The sequence below is a fragment of the Saccopteryx bilineata genome, chromosome 4, assembly GCF_036850765.1.
Source record: "Saccopteryx bilineata isolate mSacBil1 chromosome 4, mSacBil1_pri_phased_curated, whole genome shotgun sequence".
Classification (NCBI taxonomy): domain Eukaryota; kingdom Metazoa; phylum Chordata; class Mammalia; order Chiroptera; family Emballonuridae; genus Saccopteryx; species Saccopteryx bilineata.
In genome coordinates, this window is record NC_089493.1 from 172,140,488 (window position 1) to 172,164,045 (window position 23,558).

Genomic DNA, 23,558 nt, shown 5'->3' on the forward strand with positions numbered 1-23,558 from the left:
TCATATATACATTTACATAAATGCATCTGATTTTTGTTTTCTTATACCTTTAAGTCTCTGACCACCTTTTGAGTTTCATTTCCCTATGATAAATATTTCTGCAGAAATGTTTCTTCCCCCATTCCTTTCCTTACAGGGAGCTCTTTTCTGAATGTCTTCCTCTTCGATCTGTCTCCGTGTTATTATCTACCACTGTTACAAACTCTAGCTCAAGGGAGAATCTCTGGTTGATTCTACATATTCAATAAAACATGTGGTTTTTTGGTACTACATTTTATTTTCCAGGGCCGTCAAATACAGCCAAATGTAAAGGCGAAGCAGTTCACCACACAGCTTCCAGACAATACTGTGAAAAGCTAGCAGAAATCTTTGTTGCTTTATCCAAATCAGGTGGGACCACTTAAGAGTTTTACTGAAACGGCTTCCAAACATTGCATACAGGTGAGAAGTTACTGTTTTTCCTACATAGAGATTTCTCGATCTGCTTTCTAATTCAAAATTACTCATGTAGTAGGACCCTTCATTCTTCATGGTACTCAAGGTAAGAAATCTACATGTCTCTTTCTTCTCCTCCTGACTCCCAACCTGTTTCTTTGTTATTGGAGTTAATAGATCTATACTAACTTATTTCACATAGCTCTCTAGTATCTACAAAACAAGGTCTGCTCTCCCCTCGCCCTCTCTCTCTCTCCACATCATTTTATACCCACTCACAATTTGTCATTACTGTGTACCAACATGTTTCGTCAAAACATGTTCTTAGTTCTGCACACAGCAAGTCAAACGATGCGTCCTTTCTAGCCTTTCCATTTTAAAGGTGAATGAATCGATTTGGGTTCCACAGAACAGCTTGCACACACTTGGAGCTAGTCAACACTTTCACATTGCTATTGTATTAAGAACGGTAGAAATGAAGAGTAATAATACCTTTATTTCCATAGGTGCTTTCATCTGGATAATTCATGCTTCATAATTGTGCCACTAGTCTCTGTCTTGAGTTCTCTCTTGGTTCCTGTGACAAACATGGGGTTCAGATCCAGACTTCAGGATGTAGTGACGCTTCAACTTTTGGTAACATACAGGTGCATTACACACTCCCTGGACCCCCCTCGAGTCTCTTTGTGGGAGGTGTGGCTCCCGGTCTGTCAACATCCAGGCTGATAAGGTGACACAATCAACACAACAAAACCTCGTTGGGCTCCAGCCTCCTCAGCTAGAAGGGGGAAGCCTTCCAATTTGGGAGAGCAGTGGCTTTTAGAGAGTAGTCTGGGCTAGAGCCTGAGCAACGTCTGCAAAACCAAACTTGCAGGCTTCATCTCTGACCTCTGTAAATGAGAAACTCCGGGAGGAACCCAGCAAGAGCTGAGCAACAAACACTTCCGATGATTTTTATCTACACCACAGTTGAAAACAACTGTGACTGGTCACGTAGGGCATTGTCAGGAGGCTGCAATGGTTAGGAGAGCAATCTTCACGTAAAGAGGGGCTTTGTGCATGGGATACTACGTTTTTGAGACAACCTTCACAGCATAGGGCTAGGAGAATAAAAAATGAGACTGCTCTGGTACACAGACCAACTTTGAAGCAATTTGAACATTTCAGAAATAGGAGCAGGTCATTTCTCGGATTAGAAGGAGTTCCCTTCCTCATGACGTGTTCAGAGGTATAAGATTATAATCTAGGAGAATCTATGATAAAAATCTATAATAAGGCAATACAAAAAGTAGTACTAAAAATAAAGATGCAAGATTTTAGAAAAGCAACAAAATTAAGCCTTAATAGGACGTTCCAACATACCGCTAATATAGAAAGAGGTTTATAATTAATCTGTTACCATTAATTTTTTAATAGCTCCAAGTTATTACTGTTTAAAACTATGCTATTGTGCTCCCTTTGGCAGCACATATACTAAAATTATCCTATTGATGGTGCATAGAGTGGATAATGCATTTTAGTTTCCTAATGCTTTATTTCACATTCAGAAAAGGGAAGCCGTTGGCTTAGGCTCTCACAAGATTTAATTTACTATTATTTGAGCTTATATTGATTATTTAAGAGATCCATCACCACCAGCCAGAGCAGATACTGGATCAAAGATGATTAGGGTTGGGATGTTAACTTATTTCTCCTTTGATAATCAAAACAACAGTCTTTTCAAAGTAATGAGTATGTTTTAGGACATATAGACAACAGTGCTCCTATTCCCGAATATACGGCCTACCATTACTGAGCATTTACTGCCTACTAGGTACTTGGCACTGTGCTGAGCACATTACACACACTGTCACATAAACACGAGCAAGACCTTGGAGAATTGCGGGTTCGGTTCCTGACCACCGCAATGAAGCGATAATTGCAATAAAATGAGTCATCATCTTTTAGCTGGTGAGGGAGGGCTTTGCCTTCAATTTGTAAAAAAACAAAACAAAACAAAAACATTTGTGAAGTTCAATAAAGCAAAGTGCAATCAAATGAGGTATGCCCATACTCACCTCAGGACATCAGGTATTGTTATCCTCATTCTATAGAGGAGGCACCTGGGCTTAAGGAGGTTAAATAACTTGTCCGAGGTCACAGAACTATCAAGTGATGGAGTCGGGACACAAACCCAGCTGCCTCCAAACTCAGCATTCTTAACCACTTAAACACAGGTATTCTTCATCAATTGTACTTCACTTTCACTGAGCTGTACAGATGTTGCATTTTTAACAAACTAAAAGCAAGACCCGCCTACCATGCCCCAGCAAAAATGATCATGACTCCCTCTTTTGCGGTAGTTGAGAACTGAACTCTCAATTCCTGAGGTATGCCTCTCTATATATTTTACTTTACTTGTTTGTTTATTTTTGTGAGAGACAGAGAGAGGGACAGACAGGGACAGACAGACAGGAAGGGAGAGAGATGAGAAGCATCAATTCTTCATTGCGGCACCTTAGTTGTTCATTGATTGCTTCCTCATATGTGCCTTGTCCAGGGGGCTACAGCAGAGCGAGTGACTCTTTGCTCAAGCCAGCGACCTTGGACTCAAGCTGGTGAGCTGTGCTCAAACCAGATGAACCCGCGCTCAAGCCAGCAAACTCAGGGTTTCAAACCTGGGTCCTCCGCATCTCAGTTCGGCTCTCAATCTTCTGTGCCACCATCTGGTCAGGCTCTATATATTTTAGTATAACACTAAACTCTAGGAATTTGGAGGGCGGAAAGAATGTATGGTCCAGTGTAAATAATACTTATGACCACTTAAAGCTTTTAGAAATACTAAAAACAACCCCTTATCGAACATTCTACCTACATCAGGCACTGCGCTAACACTGTACAACTATTCTCACTGAATCCTCACAACAATATACAGTAGAAGGTGATTACTCTTAATGTCTCAATTTTAATAAGGGCAATTACCATTGGAGGATTCCAGCATAAGCCCATCTTCTCAAAAACTCACTGCTCATGTAAGTAGAAATGAAACAAAAGATATACATAGTTATAAAAAACCATTCAGTAAATGTTGCTTCTTTGTCTTCATATTATATTTCCAGAGATAACCATGGTGCTGGTGATGATCAAGCCCTTTTCTTACTTGTTTCACATGACAGATATTTATGAGGTAGATATTGAAGCATAGAATGCAGTTATGAAATGGAACTAAGTTCACTGGCGTTTCCACATCTTTAATATCAACAAACCCTACTTCTCTGAGGCTTGCACCACTGGCCATGAGTGTGGTCCTAAGACTCTTCCATTTGGCAAAAATAGCAATGAATGGACCTTATGAATGAGACACACCTCACACCCAAGCCCCCAAATCAAAAGGCTCTGCCACTTGTTCTACCCAAAGAACTTGTGCAAAGGATGTAGGTGGCTAACACCTTGCAGACAGACAACAAGAATGGAAGAAGGGACTTTTTTTTTCTAAGACTGAAAGATTTGACCTAGGTGGGAGTTCAGTGAAAGTTGGTTTATGTAGCTCAACACTAAAAAAATAAGCAACCCAATTAAAAATAGACAGAGGGCCTGAATAGACACTTCTCCAAAAAGGATGTACAGATGGCCAATAGACATATGAAAAGATGCTCAACATCACTAATCATCAGAGAAGTGCAGATTAAAACTAGAAGGAGGTATTACCTCACATCTGTCAAAATGGCTACCATCAATAGATCAACAAACAACAAGTATCAGAAATGATGTGAAAAGAAGGTAATCTTCACACCCTGTTGGTGGAAATGCAGCTTGGTGCGGCCATTGTGGAAAACAGTATGACCAGGCAAGCCCAGGGTTTTGAACTGGCGACCTCAACATTCCAGATCGATGCTTTATCTACTGCACCACCATAGGTCAGGTGAAGGTTTCCCAAAAAATGAAAAGTGGAACTGCCTTATGACCCAGCAATACCACTTCTGGGTAAATATTCAAACAAACCTAAAACACTGCTTTCAAAGACTATATGTACCTCTATGTTCACTGCAGCATTATTTACAGTAGCCAATATAGGGAAGCAACTCAAGTGCCCATCAGTAGATGAATGGGTCAAAAAGCTATGGTACATTTACACAATGGAATATTGGCCAAAAAAAGAATAAAATCTTATGCTTTGTGACAGCATGGATGGAACTAGAGGGTATTATGCTAAGTGAAATAAGTCAGTCAGAGAAAGACAAGTACCATATGATTTCACCTATATGTGGCACCTAAAGAGAAAAATAAGTGAACACAGAAAACAGAAAGTCTCACAGATACAGAGAACAGAGTGATGGTTGTCAGACAGGAGGGGATGAAAAAGGTGAAGGGATTAAGAAGTACAAATTGGTAGTTACAGAATAGTCATGGGGATGTCAAGTACAGTGTAGAGAATAGTCAATAATATTGTCATAACTATGTATGATGCCAGATGGGTATAGGAAATATTGAGGAAATATTGAATCATACACTTTGTAAAGTGTTATGATTGTCTAGCCACTATGCTGAATACCTGAAACTCATACAAAATAATATTGAATGTAACTTGTCATGAAAAATAAAAAATTTTAATTGGTTTATTCATATTCTAGTCTCAAAGGAAGAACTCTATTCTAGGAACCAGAATCTCTAGACCCCTGTCTCGTCTCCACCATGGACCAGCCAGGTGATCATGGGCAATTTGACTAACTCCACCGAATCTCAGATTCCTCCTCTTGAGGAAACGAAAAGAAAGAACACTTATTCTCCAAATTTGTTGTGTACAGCAGATGAGAGCTGTGAAAATATTTTGCATAAAACCCCTTCACAAGCATAAAACAGAATGACTTTTATGTAACTTCTTTCTTGCTTTGGCTGCTAACATTTCAACCTAGTCAGCCGAGTTGGTTTACTGACAGACTTGTTTAAAAGGCAAGAGAAAAGAGGACTATAAAACTGATAATTACTGAAGACACCCGTGGAACTCTTCACTCGGTTGTTTTGAGGGCTAGAAGGTATTTATTTCCAAAGACCTTACTTCCCTACAAGCTGGGCAAATCCCCAAATCGGTGGGTGTTGGTATGAAATAGACTGAGAAATCTTTTTGAGTAAGCAAAAAGGAGTATCACTGAACTACTATGTTACCAAGCAGGACAGAGACATTCTCAGTAGCTCAGTGTATTTTGCTAAAGATTCCTTTGGATTCCTGTTCAGATCCCATGGGGCCATGTTTTCCTCCCTTGCAGGTCCACATAGAGAGCAGAATTTGGGAGATTGGTTGGGACAGCAATGAAAGGGCATAGTGTGAGGACATTTTTATTCCGAGAGGAGAAAAAAAGAAATTCCATCTGGAGTTAAACTTGACGAGATGGAAAAGAGATGGATAAAAGATGGTACTTAGTACTATTGAGTGTTTTTACATCTCATTGGAAGGATATAACCAAGAGATTCAAGAGCAAAGCTGTGAAAATCAAGGAAATAATTTCTTTGGTGTCTTTACATACATCTTGGGCTATGGTTTCTCCTCAGATTATTTGACAGATATAAAATGGCTCTGTGATGTGATACCATCAACTCGCTTTTCCTATTACAGTTCTTAAAATATTTTGTAGTTCATCACAAACAGGTAAAGCTAGAGATCACAAGTATAAATTTTTCTTAAGCGTGTATTTGGAAAGTCATATTCATTCTTTCAAGTCACCAGTTATAGGGCTATAAAGCTGATTGCTTGATTAATCACTCAAACTTTGACTCTAGATCATCTTGCCAAGTTTACCTAAAATAGAAATCCAGAAGTTATGAAGGTACTTAGACCACGATCAATGACTGCAAAGAAGACAGAGGCTTCTCAAACATACAGCTTGCCATCTTTAACAAGGTCAAGAACATCTCATGAGTGGCCAGTGGTATTTTTTTGCCTGTGTCACTCTGATAAAACATACCTCTGCTCTGTCACTAGCAGTCATGCCCCAATATACTCCACTTTACCAGCTGCCCCATTGTAGACCTCGCCAGTAGGTCTGGTTGTCACTAATCCACTGGTTAAACATCTTAAGACTGGCTTTGGAAAAACATACCAAAAATTCCTCCAGGGTAATTAGAATCGCCTTCTGTGTCAATAAACACAGACTGTGAGATCCTTCATGTGCAGAGGGACTGGCTTTGACCCACACATCGGCTCTAGGACCCTTTTCCTTAGATGGCTTTTCCATCATTGCAATTTTTACTGACTCACCCAGACATTTTCCCAGCCCCCTTGTGAAATGATTGACTGAGGTCAGAGATATCATTTTACCTTTATTGTTTCAGCCAAGACACAAGAACCAAAGGGGCTCTGAACCTAATGGCCAACACTGCCAAAGCCCTTTATCCCAGACCTACAGGTAAAGGTTTGAAAGGGGCTCTTGTTACCGAATTGGAAAGTTACTAGTGTCCACTTAGCACTATGCTTCCAGGGTTGTTCAAACCGATTTTCATTTGAAAAATTATTCATGTGACTTCAAAGTAAAAGGAAGAACCAAGGTAAACAGGTGCTACATGGATATACACAGACTACTTCTTTGCACACAGTACACACTCATGAATTATTTCCTCCCATAATGACAGCTTTATTGTTTTTCTTATGCAAACAATATATATACTTATTTTAAAACTTTCCTATATTTTAGAAAATATAAATAGTAAAAATTACTTAAATTCCACCAGTCTGCAATCACCATCATCAATATTTTGGTGGCCATTTTTTTTATGGAATTCTTTATGTATATACATGAAAGTTTGTATAAGAAGACTCTCACCCTTTTTATCATGGATGTGATTACCTTTAAATTTTTAGTAGTCTTATTTTTGCTCACTTCTCTCTTCCCTCATAAACAATATTCATAAGGTTTTACATATTTTTCTGTACTGATATCATCATATACCAACTCATGTACATAAGTGAGGTTTCAATGGCTCGATCAATACTTGCTGGATGGCTAAAGAGTCCAGTGAAAGAACAAACCCGTAAACAAATGAATAGATTGAAGACTAAATAATGAGCTGTGCTTTTAATTATCTGACCATTTCCAAGTGATGGCAACAATAATACAGCACATCTGTTGATACTCCTCCCCATCTTTAAACTGTCGTTGAGGTAGGAGAACCGGCTTCAACATGTTTAGAGAGACCCACAAGTTCAAACTCCCAAGTAAAGAGGATTCACTGGCTGCTGTCCTGAGTACAGAGATATTACCAACCTACTCTCAAACTCAAATCAAGTTCACAGACAAGGTACTAAGCCCCCATGTGCCAGCACTGCGCTGTTCTCTGAAGGAGAGATGAAAGGAGCAAAACGATGATGGCTGCGTTCTAGGAGTTTCTTTCTAGGGGGAGGGGATGATACTCAGCTTTGCCCCTTTCTGGATGGCTGTCTGAGCGTGGACCTCAGTTTTCACATTCGTGAAAAGGGGCAAATATCTATACCTCATAGGATCATTGTCACGATGAAAGAACTTGAGAAAGTCAGGAATACCTTCACAGGAAGATGTGGATTTGAGGCAGGCCTTGTAGGTCCCAGGGAAGAGGAAACAGTGAGTGTGGGGCCAGGAAGCAGGAATGCCCTGGGGTAGTGAAGACCTAGTACAGACCACCCTGGGGGTTTGATCAGTTAGCAGACTTGGGAGATGAGGAGACAGGCAGAACATATAAGGTTTATAAACACAGGAGAAAATTGTGGACGGACGAATCTTCGTGGAGGGTCAAACAAGAGTAGTAAAATATTTTTTTGCCTTTTCAGCATGTGCCAATGTCTAGATCAAGGCCATCCATGTGAGTGACTCAAAGGCAACCTGCTTGTCAAGTAACTGGAAAAAGAGAAAAACCTGGCCTGCAGAACGGGCTCGAATCCAAGTATCTGAGACTTGTAGGAAAAATTCTGATCGGAAAATTTCCATCTCAAATTGTGCTGAGGAAGCTCAGGGGCTGAGTAAGCATGTTGGCAGCCACAGTATGATATCCAAGTTGCTTTTTTCTTTCTCACCAAGGTGCACAGAGTTCTCCAGGTCCTGATGAGACCTTAGCAAGTGTTTGATCTCTGACCCTGAAAGAAGTCAGGGAACCTGTAGGGAAATACTCCTTGTTCACAGATAGAAATGCACCTAAAATTTTCCCCTATGTCCTATGATATGGCCAGAGGGTTCTGACTTCCAAAGTGTAGTACATCAGTTTCACCCAGGCTAACCCTATGGAACTGGAATGGAATTAAACACTCCTTATGGCAAGAGATTTCAACTGGAAACACTGAGCCATCCCAGTTCTTATTAGCTCAGGGTGCCAGGAGAGCTCTTCTCCCCTCTTGTCGTATCTTCCTTCTCCAAACTAGCACCATTGATGAATTCCTGGAATTATGTCCCTATGAATCTGCACTGCCCTAATTAATGCACTCACCCCATCAATACCCGCCCTTGCCTTCTAGACAGAGGAGAAAAGCGACAAGAGGTAGACTTTACAGTTCCAAATAGTAATTGAATTTTCTAGAAGCTGCTTTAATACTTTTACTCCTTTAAAGAAGCAACTGGATCTCCTACTACCCACCCAAATCTTCATCCATTCAACTGTCTGTCCATCATCCTTTTATCCTTCCTTCCATCCATCCTTCCATCTGCCCATACATTCATCCATGCATCCTTTAAATTGTGTCTACTGACTACTTAGATCCTAACCAGTGTATCATTTTTACATCATATGAAATTTCTTACATGAAAAATGTCCTAAAAAATATAATATTCTCATCTCAATGCCTCAAGACACTTCAGGGAGAGAAAAATGCCTTCAAATACTCAAGCAAAATGAGCTATGACTTCAGACTGACTCCAAACTATAATCTCCAAAGATTGCTGAAATGGAGACAGCCAATGTACTGTGAAAAGGGACTAAAAGTTATGCACTAAAAATATAATCCCAGTGGTAGTTTATAAGATTTGCACTTTTCATTGCCATTAAATCATGCTCCCGATTTTTAGAGAAAGCCTGGAAGTGTAAAGCCAGTGCTAGTTGGAGTCTGGTTTTCTCAGATTTGGCTCGGTTGAAATTGCATTCAATCATATGTAATAAAATAAAATAAAATAAAGTTAACATAGCTTTCAGAAATGTCGAACTTGAACTGCGCCCCCTAGAGGCTAAGTCAATTAAACCACCATACTGGTTGTCATATTGGGTCAATCATTCTTTGAGGTTACCTACTCATAGCTTTGAGAAAAATGAACATTTCTGGGTCACCAGGTTCCATATACTGATCTACAAACGATGCCCGGGATCCAGGAATGTCATTTTACCTAATACAGGTGGGCACTGAATCCCAGAGAATAAGCTCCTCCCCCATGTATGTAATGGCAGAAGCAGAGGACTGAGCTCGCCCCCCTCTCAGAATGGGTGAAAGTACCAGGGACTTTGGGGGAAAATAAGGGCAAGGGGATCAATTCAAGTTCCAGGGTTATGACTTGATGAATTTTTTTCTAGTCCTCACCCCATTTGCGTTTCTTGGTCTGAAATTCAACACTCTAAAGATCTGTGACAATGCGAGGTAGGAGCAAAACAGAGACCAAACCAAAGTGACAAAGAGCCATGGTATGTGTAAAGGCAATCCTGATCCTGGATACAACTGCTTTTGAAGGCAACTTATTACTATTATCTAGAACGTAATTGTTGACCTGAGCTCAGCAATCCTGAAATTAGAAACTTGTTCTAATAGAGATGATTTTGATTAAATTATTTGTACATAAATATTATAGCAAAATATTGAAAATAATCTAAACTTTAACAGCATTAGGTGACTGTTAAAATTATGGTTTAACTATAGGATGTTAGAGAAAAATGCTCAGAGTATTGTGCTTGGGAGAAAAACAAAACAATAATGGATATGATACCATTTTACATAATTTCAGTATTCAGTCATTACTGTCTGTCTGGTTCCCTCTCTCTCTCTCTCTCTCACACACACACCCTGAAAGAAAATACATCAAAAAGTGCTTATAATGACTATGTCTGGGGCTAGAGGTAAATTTGATTTCTTTTTGCACTTTTCTTTATATAGTTCAAGTTTTCAATAGTGAACATATATTTCATTCTTCCATAACCTCTTTTCTTTTCCTATGTAGAATTTAATTAGCTTTATAGTCATATTCTTATGTTGGTGTTTTTATTGAATGTGTACATTCCCAATAGAATACAAGCTCTCTGAGAGTGGGGTGTATATCTGTTTGTTTCCTTTTCATTTTATACCTGGTTTTTTTTTTCCAGCATGGTGTCTAGTACTATATAATAAATATTTCCTAAATGACTGTTGACTAAAACAATTGGGGACACTACTTAACAGAGGTATGGTTATGTGTAGAGGTCGCGGTTCGTATGAGAAAAATATTATAACCCCCACATAGCAGACCCATACTGAAAGATTACACCTTGATTTGTCAACAAGCCCTTTATCAAAACTAGAGAATGCTGTTTAAAATAAGTATACCATTTTTATAATTCTCTGCCTTCACTCTTCTAAATTACTATCAACTATCGGTCCCAAATGCAAGAGAAGGATTCTTTGGTATTTATTTCATTCTCACATAGAAACAATAACATGTGAGCAGGGGGCCTGTTGCCTGGTCTCCTGTCATATTTTGTAGGTAAGAAAATAATCAGCCTTTTTGGCGATGACAACCTCCCGATGGGGCCATGCCTCTCACAAAGGTTCTCCAGGAGAGAAGAGGAGGAAACGTGAGAAGTGCCTGGCTCAGAACCCCGGTTCCTACTTCATGAGTGTAAAATGCCCAGGATGCTATAAAATCAGCTGTCTGGCCACATGCAAAAGGTCGTTTTGTGTCTTGGCTGCCCTGTGGTCCTCCATCGGCCTACAGGAGGGAGCACCATGAATCCAGATGAGTGAGGACCATCCCAATAAGACACATTTTGGAGATGAAACAATCACAGCTGAAGGTGTGGTCTGTCCAGCCACAGAGCTAACACTGTTGGACATGGGTCTAGCGCCAGGCAGGCTCTGATTCTGCCATCTCAGCCACCTGGTGATAGCAGACAGGCAAACATAGCACAGACTCACAGAGCCTGGCACAAGGTTCAGTACGTTTTGAGAAGGCCAGATGTCATCTGCCTGAATAGATGGACAGATGCTTGAGAACAAGAACTTACACTTCACCACAGTCCCCAGCACAACTTGTATAGCCCATGGTGATAAGTACAGTACCGGATTTTGTTTGAATTGACGAATTTCTTGTCCTGCTTTGGAACAGTGGGAAAACTTTGGAGCCTTCCTGATTTCTGAAAGATCCCGGTTCACATGGGGTGTATAAGCCCCTCCGTGGAGTACACAGGAACAGCCAGGGAGAAATGCCATCGTGCCTGTCAGATTGTGTCATGAAGGGCTCAGCCTCACTCGTGGACAACTGCTCTTAAAGAGCCTGTGAGTGTGGCAGGATGAGCAGCGCCCTGCTCACCAGATGATGATCTGTTCCACCAGCCACCTTTGCCGCATCCCTGATTCACTCCCGCCCCGGGTGGTCTCCAGCATGCACGCTGCAAGGCAGCTCCTGCCAACAACTTTGCCAAATGGCTCCGCTCAAAGTCATGGGCCACCCAGACGGACTGGTTCCTCCATCTGCAGCGCTTTTGGCAAAGGGATGCTTCCCTTTCTGGCTCCACCTCTTGGCTGCACCAGAGCCTTCTTGCCAGAAGGATGATCTGACCCATCCATAAGGACAGCCAGGCCTGAAATTTGGGGACCATTTAGAACCTCTGCCTGTGTCCCCTGGACTTGCCCCTGAGCGCAACGTCAGAACATACCAAGGAGCTCTATGGACACATATACAGACATAGAGCATCACGAAAACTTCCAACCAGAAAAGTCCATAGAGAGCATGCCTCCCCTCCCCCACCTTCAACCTCATTTTACTGGATTAGGAAACTGAAGCTTAGAGAGTAAAAGTGATTAATTATGGTGGCAGGACTGGGAATAATACGCACTTAGAATATGATCCACATCAGTGCTTAGAATACTCCATTGCTTTCCGATTTTCCCTCCCTTCATTCTCAAAGTCATGATAAAATTAGATCCTCTGTATTGATATTGATTCAAAAGCATATTTCTTTAAGAAAATAAAAAAAATCTCTGCTCTGTGCCAACATCATGACTCGTTTTAAACAGGTGTGTTCATGCACTACATTGAAATGATCAGAGCAGCCACTCACTGTTGGGGAACCTTGGACACCTACTTACCTCCTTTCTGCTTCAACTTTTCACTTAAAGGGGTATTAGGATAGTACCAACCTATAGAATTATGAGGATTGAGAAAAAAACTTTGAAGCCCAAAGTCCGTCCCTTGCACATAGTAAGCCTCTGACAATGGCCAACAATCATCATTATTTATTATCAACACTCAAATCTGCAATGGTCTTGGTATTGAAAGTACCGTGCAGGTATAAATAGGTATGCCAGGTATTTCATGCTCTACATTAGGAAATTCAAGTTCACGAAGTGAAGTGACTTATCCAAGGTTACACAGAGAACAAATGGAGGGCCAGAGAGTCCTTCTCGCCCATGTTGCTAAGAAATGAGAACCTCTATATTGACCCCAAATATGATAAAGTCAGGAAGGAGAACATATGAAAAAAAGCATATCTACATGAATACACACTGCAGCATCTTATATAATATAAAACGCTGGAAATAATTTTCCATCCATCCACAAGGGAATTACTAAAGAAACGATGGTATAGTCATACCATGGGCACTCTGCAGCCATCAGAAAGAAGGCAGATGCAGGTGTCCCGACATGAAAAGATGTTTCAGATATATATTGTTGAGTGGGAGAAAAAAAAAAAAAAAAAGCAAGGTGGAAATAAACAGTTTGCCTTCGGTAATACAGAAAAACCATCCCTTCCCCATTGTGTATGTGCTCATGTATATTTAAATTATTAAATACACATACAAAGGTAGCTCTAAGGATGTGTACCCAACTAATGACAATGTTAGCCCCTGGGCAGGGAAGTGGGGTGGGTGTGGAGATGGAGGGTGATTCATAATTTGCTTTATCTACTTGTAGAATGCTCAAATCCTTCCAGGTAAGAAGGCATCTACATATTATTTGCCTTATAGAGACATAAAGGCAGAGAAAAATGTGGGTGACAACAATACAGCTGTTCTGAACCAACAGACCCACTACCTTGGGTGTCCCCAGCCCCAGCTTGAGTTCTGCGAAGTGAGCCACGTTACCCTCCTAGAGTTTTTCGCATAGCTCTCCACTTGGGGAAAACACTTCTTGGAAAGCACGTCCTGGTGATATTTTGTACTTCAGGATCCGAGGGTTCTGTGTTTCAGACTACCTGCAAGTGCTCGGCCTCTTGCTTCAATAGTCCCTTTCCCACCCTCTATACCCTGGGCATCTATTGAGGATCACCAAGCTGATCCCCCTCCATTAAGTGGAGGAGATGGCCTGTCATTCTGTGACAACTTCAAGTTCATTACTTAACATGGATTGTAAACTCTGTAGCCGCAGAATCACCACTGCACAAGGGAGGAGGCTAGCAGGATCCAGGATCCAGCCTAGCACACCTGAAATCGTCCTCTCCCAGGGAAGGTACTCCTTGGCACACTCTGTTTAGCAGACCTAATTTTTCCCAGGTTAAAAACCTGCCTACAGGGGCCCCTCCAGTCCCTCAGACTCCATGCATTGTTTTGCCTCTTGCCCACAGTCTCTCTTCATCTCTACATTTGCTGAAAGCAATCAGTTTACTTTCTTCTAAAGCACACTACTGAGAATCTGACCTGCCCCACAACTAACCCATCTCTTCCCATTGCCCACCATGACTCCTTCTCTAAAAAAACTAACAAGGATTAGTTTTCCATGGATTTCACACATGTGTATCTTACCATCACCACTCCTAACTCTTTCAATGGTGAACTTGGGGCATAGAATTCAAGGGTTCCTGGACTACTTAAGACAAAGCTCACAGTGGTTTTGTAAAAAGAATCTGAGCCTCCAATAGGATACTTATGTCAGACTGGGTATGGTATCGCAGAGCTGATTATCTGCCGGATTCTACAGCCCTACTGGAAAGGCAACAGAAGGAAATTTGGTAGAAAACATGACAAGTTTGGTGAAAGCAAACTCATCAGTGGGGGGTAGGGCGGGGAGAGCCCCATTAGAGTGCTCCTTTAGCCAAGGCGGGGCCTCAGACGCCTCCACGTTTATGTGCAGAACACCAGCCATCACACAGCTGCCTCTATCCCATTCCTTTGCTCTGCTCCAATAAATTCTATCCCTGCTGTCAGTTTTGCAGAACGGGTGCCTAGATGGCCCGGTGGGACCATCCCAGCTCAGCCTGGGGACCACATTGGGTGTGAGGGATATGGAAAGGCTATAAAAACCCAGTTGATTTTCACATTTTGATTGCTCTATTCCATAAATATTTGCCTTCTTTCTTCATAGAGTAGAAAAAACCTACAGGTGTAAGGCAACTAAGGATTCTGGCGCAGGGTGGGAGAATTCAGCTCCCTCCTGTGGGACAAAGGGGGAAGGTGCAGACACGTGCGCAGTGGGACTGGGAAGAGCTGGGCCAAGGGAATCAGCAGCACTGAATGGACACCATGGGGAGGGGGTGCAGAGGACTGAACCCAGCCTGCGTTTCCCCCTCTAAAAGCTGACAAGAGGCAGCAGGGATGGGCAAAAAGCATCCCTTTGCCCAGGAGGTCCTGGCTTCCAATCTGTTTCTGCCACTTACAAGTACAGCCCCTTAACACAAGTTTCTTTGCTTCCCCAAACCTCGAAATTTTTAATCTGAGAAATGGGACTGATGCAACTATTCTCTCAGGGCTGAGTAAGTGAGTCAACTCATGAGAAACCCTTAGGAAAATGCCTGGAATACAGACAGGACTCGAGAAAACTTAGTTCTCTACCCTCAGCTGAGTGAGTAAATTGGACCCTTGCTTCCTAGTAAATGCAAATGCCAGAGTCTAGGAATGTCAGTCTGCAGCTATGCTCTTTCCATAGAGCATTTCCAATATTGTGACAGGACTGGCCTAATATTATTCACCCCAGGTTCATCGGCACGGTTCTGACCGGCCCTCTTAAAGGGCTCGGGATTGCCCCTGGGGACCTGGATGCTAATAATGAATACTTGCTAGTGATTTTCAATGCACTCTGGTTATTATGTTTAGTAGCAGAACATTTCCGTCCCCAGAAAGGTCATTTACAATAGCGTGCAGCAGCTTCTGCCCACCTTCCATTTCGTATTTTTCCGAGAACAGCAGAGAAGGCAAACATTCATCTATATGCATCGGAAACACTATTCTGACCTGGCATTTGCATACAAATACACCAAGCAACCTAAGGAACTAAAAGACAGCTCTCCATCATCACATCAGCTCCATTTATTTCTCTAGGGCCTCCCCATCCGAAAGCCATCTTCCTGCACCTTTCCAGTCCTTTCCACCATAGCTTCCCTCTTTCTTGAATGTGTTCAGGGTGGGAAAAGCCTTTATTCCTGGGCCCCCAAGAAGCTGTAACATTTCACACATCACACAGATCTCAAATTAAGAGACACTCTAATCTCAACCTACCCCTGACTGGACTCCTTAATTTGTCACATTGCTGAGGAATGACCATGTAGAGTCATTTGAATAATTACGCTTACCAAGGCATTCCACTGTGAGTAAGTTTTTTGTAACAATTTCTTCACACCAAAAACCATTAAAAGATTCTGGACGTTATCATTTTCCACTTGCTTTACATACATCTATCCATTCACCCATCCCTCTATCCTAGCCTTAATCTTTCTAGGTTGTGGTGCATTCTAAAGTAAAAGATCAGTTTTCTTGTAATTTTTCCCCATTGGCTCAAATTCTGCCATGGGTGTCTTTCTCCCAGGCATATCATAGTTTTAAATACCTTTAAATATGCATGATGTCCAAGTTATATTTCTAGTTCAGATCTTGCTGCTGAGCTTCTGATCCACTATCCAACTGCTAATTTGAGATATCTCACATGCCCCACAAACTAATCAATTTCCAAAGTCTTTTTCCAGTTTCAGTGAAATGCCCCATTAGGCATCATTCTCATGGCAAAATCCTGGGAGTCGCCCTTGACCCTACCTCCATCTACTTCTCTGTTTCTTCCCAATCTTTCATATCAGTAAGTCCTATCCATTGTATCTCAAATCTGTCTGACTCTCCCCGTCTCTACTGCTGCCACCATCCCAGAGTATATAATTAGACCTCCTAATTATTGCCTTTTTTCACTGCTATTCATTTCTTGCCCAGCCCTGTAGCCCCACCCTGCAGAGCAGCCAGACTGAGCTTTGAAAAAAAAAAAGCAAAAACCTGATCATATTTCTCCTGATCAGAATCTTTTAATGGCTTTCGATCCATCTTTGGATAAAGTCCAAACTCCTTACATTCAACAAGGCTCAATGTGATCAGGTCCCTAAATACCTCTCCAGTCCCTTTTTCTAACATTTTATTACACAAATTTCCAAACTGATAAGCAAAGTTGAAAAAAATAATTCCAGTGACTATCCATTGACTGACCACCTGGATGTTATCATTTTCCACTTGCTTTATCATACATCTATCCATTTATCCATCCCTCTATCCTAGCCTTAATCTTTCTAGGTTGTGGTGCATTCTAAAGTAAATTGCAAGCTCCAGTCTTGTTTTTAATCATACTTCCTCTTGTTCCCTACACTCCAGCCATAGGCATCTTGCTAGTTCTTGAATTTGTTTGACTATATCTCTGGGGTTTTTTTTCTAATTTTTATTTATTTATTATTATTATTATTTTTACAGAGACAGAGAGAGAGTCAGAGAGAGGGATAGACAGGGACAGACAGACAGGAACAGAGATATGAGAAGCATCAATCAGTTTTTCATTGCGTGTTGCGACACCTTAGTTGTTCATTGATTGCTTTCTCATATGTGCCTTGACCACGGGCCTTCAGCAAACCGAATAACCCCTTGCTTGAGCCAGCGACCTTGGGTCCACCAAGCTGGTGAGCTTTTGCTCAAACCAGATGAGCCCGTGCACTCAAGCTGGCGACCTCGGGGTCTCGAACCTGGGTCCCTCAGCATCCCAGTTTGACGCTCTATCCACTGCACCACCGCCTGGTCAAACTATCTCTGGGTTTTGTACTGATTGTCCCTTCTACCTGAAATGCCTTCAGTTCTTGTTAATTCCTGACTCATCCTTTAGTTCTCAGTTTAAACTTTCTCTGAACTCCCAATCTAAATTAGATCTGCCTTTCTGTCTTATATATGACCTTATGTATGACCCGAAGGCATCTTGTGCTTTTCCTGAATATCACTTCCCACAATCAGTAAACTAGATATTTGTTTGCAAAATTATTTAATGCCTACCTACTCTGCTAGACTGAAAGCACCATGAGGATGTAAAGGCAGAATGAATCAATTATTGGAAGGAGCTACATGGAATAAATAGAGTTGTTCTTCCTTTAATACATACAAACAGTATGGGTTTTTAAAGGCCTCTGGAAGAAGACAAAACTTCCTTGCTATCAGAATATAACCAGCAAGCACATTAAGGCAAATTAACAAATGGCAAGATCCATGCCTAGTGGCTGAGCCAAGAAGATACTGTGGTGGGTTTTAGTGTGGCCTCTTCCCTACCTTCACTAGCCCTTCCCTTCAAGATAAACCCAGATCAACACAATCCAAGGAAAAACAATGCTTGCAATGAAATTGCAGCTTAAGTAGTGATAACAGCAGCTATAATGTATTGAGGGCATTGGTTAAGGTCTGACTTTATATTAGGTACTGTCTTAGATACTTTCTCCCTGTATTAAATAATCCCCCCTGGCACATAGGTTCTATTGTGTTTTTGTGTTTGTTTTTTGCTTTAAGTGAGAGGAGAGGAGATAGTGAGACAGACTCCCACATGCTCTCTAACCTGCATCTACCTGATAACCTGGTCTGGAGCCAATGCTCGAATCAACAGAGCTATTTTTAATACCTGAGGCTGATGCACTTGGACCAACTGAGCCATCCCCAGCACCTGGGAGCCTATGTGCCTGAGCCAATTGAGCCACTGGCTGCAGAAAGGGAAGAAGGAGAGAGGGGGAGAGAAGCAGACGGTCTCTTCTCTTGTGTGCCCTGACCAGGAATTGAGCCCGGGATGTCCATATGCCAGGCCAAAGCTCTATTCACTAAGCCACCAGCCAGGGACTCTACTGTTATTCCCATTTTATAGCTAAGGAAACTGAGAACAGAGTAGAGGTTTGTTTTTTGTTTTTGTTTTTTTTTCTGAAGCTGGAAACGGGGAGAGACAGTCAGACAGACTCCCGCATGCGCCCGACGGGGATCCACCCGGCACGCCCACCAGGGGTGAAGCTCTGCCCACCAGGGGGCGATGCTCTGCCCCTCCGGGGCGTCGCTCTGCCGCGACCAGAGCCACTCTAGCACCTGGGGCAGAGGCCAAGGAGCCATCCCCAGTGCCCAGGCCATCTTTGCTCCAATGGAGCCTTGGCTGCGGGAGGGTAAGAGAGAGACAGAGAGGAAGGAGGGGGGGGTAGGGAAGCAAATGGGCGCTTCTCCTATGTGCCCTGGCCGGGAATCGAACCCGGGTCCCCCACACGCCAGGCCGACGCTCTACCGCTGAGCCAACCGGCCAGGCCAGAGTAGAGGTTTTAAAATGTGTTCTCTGGCTGCCCCTTCTAACCAGATTGCCATTCCTGTAAACTCCACCTGTATAGATTACTCTCTCTCTGGCCTTGTTTGTGAGTAGGAAGATTAATCTAGAAAAGTTTACAACTAATGGAGATAGAGTTTCAATTGGTTTTAACAAGTCTAAATACATAGAAAGAAATCTACATGCAGATCAGAGAGATTTGAGGGATGAGCCGTTGGTCAGAAAACTCAAAGTTCAATATGGAAAAAACCCAATAAAGCTATTGTGGGGTGTGTGTGTGTGTGTGTGTGTGTGTGTGTTTGCAGTTATTCCAACTCCACCCATGCTTTTCCTCATATACAACCCCTCCACTCACTTTCAAATTATTCCTGCAAAGAATTTCACCCCAGATGGGAATATACAGTGATTTACACACAGCGGTAAATCCATTATGACCTTCCCCATAACAGTAGTTCATGTTTAAAGAAAAATGAGGCAGTGCAGAATTTCCTAGTGGAAGAGACTAGTGGACCTTCAGCCTGTCTTTGTTTGAGTTTTGAAGACAAGCTCTTGTCTTGATTGTTAGCATGACCTTGGCAAATTAGTATAATCTCTGGGCCTCTGTTACTCAGTTTCATTATTTGAAATTGGAAAAAGAAAACCTAGTTAGCAGGGTCTGGATAGATTAAAATGCTACTACAAAAAGCTCAGCATAGTGCTTGGAACACAGAAGATGCTCAAAGGTGGTAATTTTAAAAAGAAAGAAAAGATTTTTTAAAAAGGTGGGTAAGGGTGGTAAGTTTAATGTCTAGAGTAAAAGAAGAGCCATAGGAATGTCTTTAATATCATGCATTGAGAAAGAGAGAGAGACAGAGACTCCTGATCTTGGGTAAAAGTGTCCTTTAGCATTTGCATTGCTCTTAGCTGGATAAACTTGCTGGCAGCTACCACTTACAATGCAAATTGAGCTTAGAGTCCTTCACATTAACTACACAGCAAAAACCTTTCAGCTTTAAATAGAATACTGCATTGTGGCATGATCTGAGCACAGGGAAGAAAAAATCAGAGATAAATGGGAAGAAGATCTTGGAGGAAAAAGAATCTGACATATCTGGGCAGGTAGGAAAAATGCAGAAATATCAAAGGAGACAAAAAGAAAAAGCAAAGTCTACAGAAGGACCTACCAGCTAATTGCTCAAAAAGTGGGCTTAAGTTAACAAAAAAGAGAACTTTGTGGGCAAGCTCCTCCATAAAGTGTATTTTAACAAAGAATATTTTGAGATCTGGTGCTTTCAAGCTGTACCAGCAACTGTAAGGTATTCGTCAGGAAAAGAGGGAGTCTTTGCCCTCTGGCCAGCATGCCTGCATAAATGTACCTTAAAATGAACAGATTGAAACCCTAGAGAACTTCCTGCTCTACCCAACTCCTTTTTACATGGTCGAAGAGAGAGGCAGGGATATATCTAAAAGGTTGATTTAGAAAGATTTTAGAAAGCTCTTTGCCTCACTTTGGACTTATATATACCCAAATATTTTACCCAGAGTCAGTTCACAAAAATGCTGTAAAGTAGGAACAAAGATTAGGTAGTATCTAGGGCCCTGAATGCAATAAGGAATGCCATATTTAACTCATTTCTTTATTCTACAGATGACGTTTTTATACCCGTAGCCCCGATTTGCCCATCTTCTCAGCTCAGTAGGTTTCCTTTGCCTGTGCTTGGAAGTGTCATGCAATATAAAAGAACACACGAAGGCAGCCTTCTTTTTTTATTGTCACAAACAGAAGAAGTGTCCACCAAAAGCCAACAGACCCAAGGCCAGCTTCTCTCTTGGATGCCATGCTCAGAGCTCATCATAGCCTACCTGGTAACTGAGTCCGTGACAAAGCACTACGACTGAGGAATAACAACTTCCATCCACATTGTCATCATGCAAATAAAAAGAATCAGCAGGTATGGTGCCTGGTGTGTGTGTGTGTGTGTGGGGCAATCAAACATCTTAAAAGCTATCTCTAAGCTCCTGGAAGCCAGAGTTGATACAACTCTGCTTAATCGGTCTACCACCATGGATACACTAGGCTTGCTGCTCTCCAATAGGAATGATGAATGGAGACTGTATTTTCAATAGTACTGGGCAGTTGTTTTATCTTAAACTTCCAGGGATATTTATTTAAAATGCCAGCTTTACCCCCTAAATTGTCTATTTCTTTCAGAGCTTGAGCTCTTTTACTCTGCCATCTCATTTCTGTACCAATCCCGATTTTGTTATATATTATAGACATTTTAGCCTCCAAGAATAATAGTCTCAAATGAACATACCTGGCTACCTTTCCCTACAGCACTTTCACATACATTTCCTCAGGTGGATATGACCATGTGATAATGCAACACTTTATATAGCGGTTAAGGATAAAGGCTTACAGGTAGAAAATGAAAGCAAAAACACAAAAGTTTTGGTATTAAAAAAAAATGCCTCCACTGTATTCACACACAAAAGGTGGAATGGGTTCCACCTGCTGACTTTTCCCTGCCTGCCTGTGCTCAGGCTAATATCAGAACAAGCTGGGAGAAGGAGAGACGACAATTTCACCTCTTGGCAAAGCTCAGCTTACTGAACCCTCTTGCTTTCTGCTGGCTGTTGATTCAGCAGAAACTACTGCTGCAGAATTCATAATGGTGATTTTTAAAGGCCCCACTGATCGCATTGCTCGCCCCACGTGTCAGACTCATTCGCTCGCCGCCAGAACCCCGTGTCCCTCCGCCACCTTTTTCATTTCTTGTAACGCACTTTCAAGAGAGGGGCTCGCCCTTCTGCAAAGGGCCTTTTGGGGGTTTGATTGTCTGAGCAGGTAACCGGGCCAGAGATGAGCCGGCAGGAAATGAAACCATGCCCTCCCTACAGCCACTGAGAGAGTCGCATCATTCCGCTCAGGGAGGGGAGGACCCACGGTCCTTCTGGGCCTCTTCCTTCCTCTCTCCTTGCAAGACCCCCTGAAGACATCTCAGGAAAGGGTCATCTGCCTTTTGGGGGTCATTTTCCTAGCCGTGAGTCCCACCCTGAAAAGCCTAATCCCTAAGGGTCATTTTAACTCCCGTGGGCGCCGGGTCCACCTGCTGCTGAACGCCGGGCTCGCCTGCGGAGCCGGGTGGATGTGGGGCGCACCGGCGGCCGCCCTTGCGAGCTGAGCCCCCGCCCCAGCCCCGAGGAGTCTCCGCCACTCCGCGCCCAGCAGCCCGCGGAGCGGAGCGATCTGCAACTTGCGCCCGGCCCCAGCGGCGGAATGCGGCTGGCCTGGCGTTACCTTCGGTCGCATAGCTGTGGTCGCGCAGGAAACTGTTGTTGATTTTGCGGGTATCAATGTCTTCCTCCATTGACAGCAGGCTTACTTGCGTGGGAACCAGAAGCCGGCAGACAAGTATCCATGATCCCTCCCCGCAGCCAGTCTCACAGGAGAGGGGGGCAGGGGAGCCAGTGGGACTGCACCATGGTCCGAGCCTGAGGAGGAGACGGGAGGCGGAGAGAAAAATAAAAATAAAAACCCGGCAATGGAGCTGTCACCTCCTCCACTCGAGATCTCCGAGGCTGCGGCTGCTTCTCCCGCGGTGCGCTCACTCCAGCTCCAATTCCCAACGAGGATGCTGCGCCTGCCTCCGGTGCCAAGATGCGCCGTGCCCCGAGGGTCTGGTCCCGCCCGCCGCCCCGGAGGCGCTCACAAGCCGGGCTGGGGAGATGCCCAACAGGTTCCCCTCGTTGGCAGCGGCTCCAAAATGCAAAAAAGCTCCCTCCTCCCCTTGGAAGAGCGGGCAGCCGCGACAAAATGGTGCCTTTCTGGACCCGAGCTGCAGTGGCGAGATAGCAGGGGCAGGATTCAGGCTGGCCCGGCCGGGGTAAGGGTGCTGGTCCCGCGGGAGGGCGGCTCCGGCTGGCGGGGGGCTAGGAAGCCGGCGGGGAGCGGGGCAGGGCGCTGCGGCCGGCGCCAGCGCACTCACCCTCACACCCACACGCGCGCACTCGCTGCTGCCGCCGTTGCTGCTGTTGCTGTTGCCGCTGCTGCCGCTGCTGCTGCCGCCGCTGCTGCAGGAGGCTGGAGGCGGCTGGTGCATTAAACGCGAGGCTCCTCCCAACCGCGTCAGCAGCCCCAGGACTCTTCCCCAGCAGCGGCGGTGGCTGAGGCAGAGGCTGCGGCTGCTCTCTGCTGCAGTGGGGCGCACGCAGCCGCCAACCGGCACCTGGGCAGTCAGCCGCGAGCTTTGCAGGCTCAGGTGAAAAGCGTAGACGTGCTATCCCACGCTCCCTCTCTGGTGCCACACGGCGGAGGTCGGCGTTTACTCTGGCACTCACAGCACCTAGCTTTCAGCCTTTTTCCGGACAACTGCTCTCAGGACAGCAAAGAGAAGTGGGTCCGCTTAGTAGGCAAGAAGTGAACATCCAGGTCCCTTTTGCTCCCACTGTGTGATGCATGCAGTC

The 23,558-nt window shown here is 43.4% G+C and overlaps 1 protein-coding gene across 4 annotated transcripts in view; it reads right to left on the reverse strand.

Moving 5' to 3' along the window:
* PPP2R2B (protein phosphatase 2 regulatory subunit Bbeta) overlaps positions 1–23,558 on the reverse strand; it is a 457,098-nt gene that overhangs the window by 257,227 nt on the left and 176,313 nt on the right. The window contains exons 1-2 of one of the 4 annotated variants that reach the window (XM_066272899.1): positions 23,081–23,318; positions 22,393–22,586 (exon numbers count right to left, since the gene is read on the reverse strand). The exons of 1 other annotated variant lie outside the window; for it this stretch is intronic. In XM_066272899.1, coding sequence (XP_066128996.1) covers positions 22,393–22,462 — 70 coding nt within the window. In that variant the 5' untranslated portion in view covers positions 22,463–22,586; positions 23,081–23,318. Of the gene's footprint in view, positions 1–927; positions 1,013–22,392; positions 22,587–23,080; positions 23,319–23,558 lie in introns of those variants that run through there. 2 more of the 4 variants (XM_066272900.1, XM_066272897.1) reach the window with 2 other exon arrangements.